General features: G+C 46.9%; 1 protein-coding gene across 1 annotated transcript in view; it reads right to left on the bottom strand.

Moving 5' to 3' along the window:
* LOC104165769 (plexin-A4) overlaps window positions 1–8,775 on the bottom strand; it is a gene marked incomplete at its 5' end in the record, with an annotated part of 154,549 nt that overhangs the window by 40,609 nt on the left and 105,165 nt on the right. The window contains 3 exons of the mRNA XM_009705507.1: window positions 2,494–2,762; window positions 5,735–5,877; window positions 6,290–6,524. Coding sequence (XP_009703809.1) covers window positions 2,494–2,762; window positions 5,735–5,877; window positions 6,290–6,524 — 647 coding nt within the window. The remainder of the gene's footprint in view (window positions 1–2,493; window positions 2,763–5,734; window positions 5,878–6,289; window positions 6,525–8,775) is intronic.

Raw genomic sequence — 8,775 nt, 5'->3', positions numbered from 1 at the left:
GAGTTTGCATTGCTGGAGCTACAGAGCAAGTGATGGTCCCTTCCCTAGGTAAACACAGTTGTTCTTTAGCCTGGTTTCCGTAGGGAATTCTCTGTTCTTGTGGGCAAATCTCACTTAGATAGTGGGGATGGTGGGAGGTGGTATGATAATAGGGGTGTTTCTGTCCCTCCTCTTTTCTTGCCTGCAGCCAGAGAAAGAGGTGATACGGTTCCAGTCTGCTACCAGACTAACACTGTGTTTCCTTTGTCTGTGATGATCATTGCTGTGTCTCTGCCTAGACTGCCTCTGTCCAAACCAGCCTATTTGCCCTAAGTTCCCCTTGGTCAATGTCACTTAGTTGCTGTCCTCCATTGGCCATGGTATGATATTCAGTTCCAGCAATTCCCATGCTTATTGTGGTCTGAGCTCCTCGCAGGGAATGTCGCCCAGAAGAGTGCTCTTTCCAGCGTTTCCTGGTGTGACACCTGGGACCCATCACATTGTACAAACCATGAGAAAAAGAACTGAAATCCCACTGTGTTGTTCTCTCCGCCCTGAAAACTTTGATCTCTTTGAGGCTGTAGATGTCATGTGGGATAAACACTGGACATAGGTGAGGTGGGAAAATCCTTCCAGCCAGCTCCTTCCTCCTGACAAATACCCCCAAAACCACCACTGCAGAAAGGTGTTGGAAGACTCCCTTCCATCCACAGACTCACAGGGAGGGAGGGGAAGCATCAAGTTGAATGCAGCTGCTCCAAATAATTGTCTGAGGACCTCACACCAACATCTGACCCAAGGCATGGAGCTATTCACATGTTCAGCAGTAGACTCTGTTCTGGTGCTGCTCAATGTAGGACTTCCATCCCAGAGCGCAAACCACATCTCTGACTTCGCCTTGTGTTTTCAGAGCTTGGAACAGTGGAGGTGCCTTCTTTGTTCACTGGCTGTCCTTCCAAAGGCCATATTTCATTTCCATCTAAGAGGGCTAGAGTTAGAAAAGAGCCGGGAGAAGGAGAAAGAGGAAAAATGGGATGCTCAGGACAAGACAGGAATGAACAACTAGGGAAGATAAAGAGATGGAGAAAGGGGAAGAAAAGGGAGAAAATGAAGGGAGCAGACAGTTGGAAGGAGGCAGTGCCACCCGTCATCGAACGAGAAGCACAGAGAGGAAGCCTGGGGACAGCTGGAGAGAGGTCACCAGCCAGGCTGCAGGGCTTGAGTCACATCAGGGAGTCAACAGATACCAAAGCAAAGTCCAGTCTCTGCCCCTGGCATTGCTGCCCTGAATGCCAGGAAGTGCCTTCTGCTCCCTTTTTGGCTGGTTCTCCGTAGTGGGCTGTGTGCCAGATGAAGAGCCTCCCAGCAGGCACCACAGGTCTCTTCCCTGCCCAAGTCATCTATCATAATCAGCAGAAGGCTCCTCAAAGTTGGCTCTGAGCAGTGGCAAAGGCCATTCATCTCCAGAAGACTCCCCCTGATTTTACTTAAGGTCCTTGAATCAGAAGGGTTGGTTCAGAATGTGAAAAAGAAATAAATGTGCTCCTAAACAGAGAAGAGGCAGCATCACCCTAGGCAGGGAAAGCACATCAATTACAGAGCAGATGATTTCTAATTCAAGGGTTCCCACAGAACTATGGAGTTCAGACCTCAGACCTGGTCAAGGAGCACCAATGCAAACTTGTGCCCTGTACGAAATCAGTTCTGTTGTCCCGCTCAGCTCTTCTACTGGCTTCGACAAGCTCCGAGCACCATTGCCCAGAGAGAGAGGATATCCCACAGTGCAGCTTAAGAAGGCTCTCCATATGTCCGTAGTTAACTCATGAACAAGAAACAAAGCAGGGAAGTCCACATCCCAGGCAGGAGACGTCAGCAGCTGATTTACTCACCAGGGATATAATACAGTCTGTTCTGTGTGATATACTTATAGGTCCTACACAATGCAACTGGAGTTTCCAGGTTAAAAGGAAATATAAGCATAAATGAATATCTTAAGCACACAAAGAGTCCAAAATAAGGCTTAGGAAGCACGGGCTCTTGCTACCCTTATGAAGCTTTCTGCAAGATCCACATTAAAATCCAGTGGTAGTTTAGTTCTGTAACTTTTAATCATTGACTACTTTTTGGTTGGGGAGGAGATGGAGCAAGATCTACAGACACACTTGCTGAAAGGGAAGGAAATGCAGAGAGGATGCTAAGAGGAAGAGAAGAGTCCTCTAAGAGAAGATAGTCTCTGTCAGGAAGTCTTAAATGAGCAGGAAACCAGAAAGGGAGAGCAACTCAGTCTTCATTCAGCCCTACTTGCCTTATTCAACCCTTTCTGAAAACAGCTTCATACCAGGCCTATGGGATCACGTGAACTGTGGCTGTATACCATCCTGATTTCACACCCTGCTGCACAAACAAAAATCAAACAAATCTGCCCCTTTTTTCCAAAGATGACTAGCATGCTTATGTTAGACAGTGGGACATAAGCTGCCCAGCCCAGCTCACTCCAGCCCCAGGCATCCTTACCTCCGGAGCAGCAGTTTGGGGTGGTTCTTGCTTTCCAGATTTTTGTCTATGAGGTCGGCCAAGAGCTGTTTGAGGACATCAGTAGCATACTCCAGCTTGCTCTGCAGCACCGTCATGATCAGTGAGGCCACATTACCACGGTCCCGCATGGAGAAGCTGCGCTGGGACTCCAGCGTGCGGATGAAGGACAGCAGGAAAACTTTGTTGTTGATGAGCTGGGCAAAGAGCTTCAGGCCTTTCTCCACCCGTTCCTGCCTATAGCCAGGGACCTGCACAAGACAAAAGGGAGTTTATACCTTTTCCTCACTACCCACTGTCAGACCTCCCCAAATGGGTCACACATCCTTTGCTACCTCTCTGCCCTCATCCCTCTGGCTGCTCCAACTCTACACTTTGACATCAAGCAGAAGTCAGTTCTGAGACAGGGAAAAAGGAAAAGCTGCTTCAAACAGCAGAGGCAATTAAAAAAAATAATCTTGCATCTAGCAGGCAGGTGAGTCCTTCCTTCTGCTTCACAGAATAGTCCTGCAAAAAGGAAGAGAGTCCATACGTCATCTAATGATTAGGAAGCCTGAGAGATCTCCTAGCCACAGCCAGATGATTCTTTTCCAATCCTGTGTTTCCATCTCTGAACAGTAGATCAAAAAGAGATTGCTAGTAACCAGCTGTGGTACCATACCATGTTATATTTTTATCATAGTCAAACTGAAGTCTCACTCTATCTTCACCTAAAATCTCTTTTTCATCCCTGCAAGAAACCTGCTTACAGAGATTTGGAGTTCAGCTTTAAGAAGCTAGGAGAAGCAGCAAGAAAGTGAATGGGGAAGAGAACCTGGGGTCAGGTTTTAAGCAGATGAAGAGATGCAGTGAGGCAGTAGCTGAGATGATGATCATTCAGCTGGGCCTTGATTTGAACTAGGTAGATGAAGGTGTGAGAGGACACCTGGAGCTGGGACCTGTCTTGGAGGTCCCACTGCAGTAGGACCCCTGGACTTGAGAAGTGAGAGGCAGAGGTTTGGAGACGGAGAGGTTGATGAGTTGCTAATATATTTCTCAGCTGTGAGAGCTTGGTGAACTAGTTTTGATATAGAATAATTTAGGACCTCAACACTGGACCCTGGACTCCACAGTCTACAGTTGGCTTTATCCTTCCTGGTCCTTCTGGTTCTACGTGAAAATGGAGCCTAAATAGAGAACCCAAACTCATTCCTCTGTGTTCCTGAAGCTGTTCCAGCCCTTGAAAAAGCTTCCCTGGAAGCTGGAGGTTCTCAACACAGAGCAACACATGTCACTGAGACATGCATGTATTAATAACCAACCAGATTTGGCACTTTAATCCAAAACAAGTTGACATGCTTAAACAACCAAGTAATGCAAGGCCCCTTAAAGAGTCATTACTTTTTCATTCTGGAAATTAGGGCTCTTAACTCTTTTTGCATACAGCAAATAAATTACTTAGTAAATAGCTTGAGACAACCAGACAACCAACCACTACCACCCATCCCGCCAATAATTATTTTTAACTCGCTTGAACATTTAATATTGCCTATCCCCGGGTTATTATGGAGAATTTAAAAAACTAACAAGAAAAGTATTTCATACCGCATCTGGAAGCAGTTAATTAGCAAATGAACTGGAAATAAGTAAGACCTGCTCACTGCAGGATCTATGCTGGGGCCTTTTGCAATAAATAGCAACTCCTCTTAGGTGCTGCAGAGAAGGGAGTAGGATGGAAACTGCCTTCCCTGATTTGTTGGTAGCCAAAGATGTTGACACTGAAAGAGCTGTTGAAGCTTTACAGAGGATTAATGAAAAAAAAAAAAAAGATGAATGAAACAAAAGGAAGAAGAGATCAAAGGTGGTAGATATTGAAACGTTAGCTCTGCATCTCTCTCTATGTATCTACATATGGGAGCATCCATGCTAAAACCTCTGTAGGGGTCAGATACTATTCTGTGGTCAGCTGGTTGAGGTTAATGAATATAGGGATTGAAATTGGCTGTGGGTATAATGAAAGTGTTTATATGTGTGTATACATATGTGAGAGAGACATTCATCACCCCTCATCTCTTGTGGTCATTTGTTGAAGCTGCTCAGCTACTCTTCCTGAGGGAAAGCAGCTTGAGGCCACTCTACCTGCACCCCAAAGGCAAATATATACAGCAGTCAATGTGTAACTTGGCCTCCTACCCAATCCCACAAGTCCTCCTTGCTGACAGATCAGGTTTTTTAACGGTTCTTTCCATATAGCTTGATGAATTTTGGCTCTTCTGAAGGGAAGGAGCAAAGACAAGCAGGCACCTCTGATTACACAGCCAGCCAAGCATGGTATTACCTGTGCCAGCTCCTGCTCCTCCTTTCTGCCAACTAACCCCAGTCTTGGCCTCCAGCAATCTCCTTAGCCCATGCCAGAGCCTCTCTGAAGCTCAGAGCTTGCCAAAGACTTTGCAGAGAGCTCAGCCAACGACCTCCCTGGCCTTGGCCATGGTGTTTCCCCTGCTGTTCTGGCCCAGGTATCCCTAGAGCAGAGTCTGTCCATCTGCCAAAGCTTGAAGCAGTTTTGCAGCACGGGCAGACCTCACCCAGGGTCCCATCAAACTCATTGTCGCCAGGGAGGTAATGCAGGTTGTGTACAGACCTCAACAGTGCTAGGCAATGTCTCACTGCCCTACCACTGCTGTGGTCCAGAGAGTTGGGGTGGAGGAGGGAGATGTGGGCAGTGTATGGGCAGACTGATGCTGTGGTTTTCTGACCTTGCTGCAAACACAGAGAGTACCTCAAAGGTGAACCTCCTTCAGCGACAGCAGGTTCTTTCTATAGGTGTTGTCACAAAAAAAGGCCTCTAGGTAGTGTGAGTGTCATGCAAAGCTGAAGTGACAGAGGCAAGTATGCTGCTCTGCCATACAATGTTTTTTCCTGGCCCCTGCACAGCAGTAACTAATAAATCCAGCCTAAAAAACCAGCCCCAGCAGGATGAAGACTAAGGAGAAGCTTAATACAGTAGACTTAATGCACACAGATCTGAGACTCTTCCAGAGTGATCAAACAGAATTTAACATCTAAGATAGTGGCAATCATCTCCCCCTTTCAACCTGGATTTTTAATGAGGTGCTGTTTCATCCCTGGTAGGACACAGCATTGTAAGCCATCATGTCCCCACCACTGACACAATATCTCTTGCATTCAGGACGGAACAGGGAGGCATGACAAGACTCAGAAGCAGGAGATGTTGGTTTCTTACCTCCAGATCCCTCAGGACTGGATGATCTTCAATGCCAGGGAAAAGCACTCTCATGGTGTAGGTTCGGTAATCGAGGAAAGGGATCCCAGCTCCATCCAGATCGCTTGTCAGCTCGTGAATATCTGTCTGTAGCTCTGCAAAGGCTGACACAAAAAAGGAACGACTCATGTAGCAATGACAGTCCAGATCTCCCTCACCATGATGGGAAAGGCCCTCAGACCGACACGCAGGAGACTAAGGTACAAGTGGAGAAGCAACATGTGGAGAGGAAGAAGAAGGTGGACAAGAGCAGTCCCACCTTTCCTATAAGACAGCCTTTGCCCAGGGACCCGTGCCAAGAATCTCTAGGCTGTGAGTTAGCAAATGCAGTTAGGACAGGGTGGAGGAAGGCTAGACTCAGGGAAAACAGGCAAAGTCAGATTAGATCCAGACTTGAGCCATACCCACAGGGCTCAACATTCCTTTTGCTTGTGATATTTTGGCTCAAAGCTTTGTGGCTGAATGCCTCTCTTCTACCAACATTGACACAGTGTCAGCCTTCCTTACTCATCCTACCTTCTTTACACTCCAGTGCCACCCTGGACTCCAGGTTGTCCATCTGCATCTGCAGACGCTTGAGCGTGAGGTCACTTTCTCTGGATTTGCGCTTGTACGCAATCAAGACAGCCACGATGAATATGATGAGTAGACCACCAGCCACTGCAATGCTGACAATAGCTGGCAAGCTGAGAGGGCTGTCTGGTGAGATGTAGACCATCCCTGGGGAGAACTCCATCCCTCCTACACGAGCCTAGAGGGAAGACAGGTAAGAGTTGCATTGAAAGTGTTGACAAGCAGGAACATACAGAAACTCCATCATTTCCCTGACTAAGGCTGAATGATGACCTCCCCTTGTCTCCCAAGCTGAAAGGATCATGAAATACTTGGACAGAGAACAGCTCAAAAACACTTGAAATGTTATATAGAAGCACCTCTGTTGACAGAATGACCATGAATACAACAAACAAAAGACTTGTGGAGACAAATCTCACCAATCCCAATGCCCTGGCTATGTAGCAGTTTGGGCTTCATTCTGGATTTTCAATTCCCTGTCTCAACAGCTATTCTGTACTGGACTGTCCTGATGACACTTAGTCCCAAAATGCACACAGGACACACAGCTTATGGTTATGATCTGATCGGACCTATCCTCGCATTGGGACAGGGGACATCTAACTCAGACAGCTAGCACAGAAGCAGTCAGTACAGTGGGGATGCAGAAATCAGAGCCACAATTTGCTTTTGACTCTTCAACTGGATAAAACTGTATCTAGAAGCAACTGGGATCGGAAAAAAAAAAATAATGCAAAAACCACAAAGCCTGGTCCATGCTCTTTACAGCCCCCCTCCTAGCCATATGTTGGCAGGGTGACTGCAGATGCTCACTGGTGGGACATGGAGCTGAACACACCTTTCTGCTCTCTATGCACTCCCAGAGGTTCCCAGGGCTGCTGCCAGCCTCTGGAACAAGTTGCTGTGAGAGAACCTTGCTTTTAACAGCCAGAAAGAAACCCTGCAAGGGGTACCCTGCAAGCCCAACAAAATGGTCTGCTGAAGCGAGTCTGTTAGGAACCCATTTTTACAAGATGAACACCGCTCTCAACAGTAATCCCTCAGGGTACTGCTTGCTCAAGGCTACTACAAGGTTGTTCAAGGCTATTTGTAGACTAGGATAAGTTTGAGTGGCAGGGCAAAAAAGCACTGCTGGCTAGCCTGAGGTATGAAAAGAAGGCTTCTAGGACTGTGCTGTGGTAGGGGAACACTGGTTATAGATCAATATAAAACTAGGAAGATGCCATGCAAAGAGCTTAAAGGATGGTGACGTGGTGATGAGCCCCATCACTTCACCCCAGCTAAGCTTTGTCACTGAGAGGCACAGTAGACCCTGCACAAAATGAAAAATTTTTCTGCCAGGCAGAAATGCAGTCAAGACCCCAGGGCTATATGCTTCCCCCTCCCATTGCAACTGGGACCATTGCAGCATGTAATTGGAACTTTTTCTTCCTGCTTTATGAGGACCTCTCCCTCACCTTTCCATCTCTCACAGCAGTTAGTGAAAACATCCCCCAGACCCCAGCCTGGTGGCTAGCCTTGTCCTTCATCCCACTGGCTCTCAGTTATCAGTCTGTCTCCAGCCTGCCTGCATAAGCATTAATCCCAAGCCTCCCATGCCTCAGCTCAGGCACTTCCTCGGCTTTCCTCTCTAGGTTGCAGGAGGAAGAAACTGGCCCAAGGAGGAAGAGTTGGAGCCAGCAGAAGAGAGTGTGAAGCAGAGTCATGAATTAATGAAAAGTTTTCCAGCTGCTCTCACTCTTCATCACCACAACCCTTGCTAGGGACATGAACCTCTGTGACCCCACCATCTCCTAGAAATTATTCTGCCCCCAGTTACAACCTCTGAGAAGATGTCTGTTTTGCTGTAGCTGTAGGCTGTTCCTCAGTGGGTCCTGGCCAAAGCCACCTAGCTGTGACCCTTACATCTTGGACAGGACAAAAGTGAATGTCTGGAAATACCTAATTTCCATCCACAAAGTACTCTCATGCCATTTTGGGAAGGGCTCTAAAAAGATAACCATGTCCACAATGAGAAATGAAACCAAACCTAAGCTCATCTGACCAGGTAATAGAGTTTCAAGATGACCATTCATGTAGCATGACAGTGATGACTTGTAGAGCATCTTCAGTGGCCGTGAAACAATCCAGCACCCATGTAAGTTGAGGACACAGCAGTAACTACTTTTCCCATCTATTTCAATATACAAGGCCCAACTTACTTATAAAGCCTGCATAGGGAAGGGGTTTGGTATTGGTATGTGCCAAACTCACATGCTAATCTATGCACTGAAAGCTGTTGCCTTTTTCCCTAGACCACTGTCCCAAATCCTCCCAGCAAAATTTGCCCATCAGCTTGCGCAATTTCCTTCCTGTCACAGTGAATCAATAAATAGATGCATTATATTTCATTTTCTGTTTCTGACAGTGGCCCTTTTCCTCCAAGCCCT

The sequence above is a fragment of the Cariama cristata genome, unplaced genomic scaffold, assembly GCF_000690535.1.
Source record: "Cariama cristata isolate BGI_N322 unplaced genomic scaffold, ASM69053v1 scaffold198, whole genome shotgun sequence".
NCBI classification, from domain to species: domain Eukaryota; kingdom Metazoa; phylum Chordata; class Aves; order Cariamiformes; family Cariamidae; genus Cariama; species Cariama cristata.
Note: the sequence above shows the minus strand (reverse complement) of the source record. Positions and strands in the feature narration are given on the sequence as shown.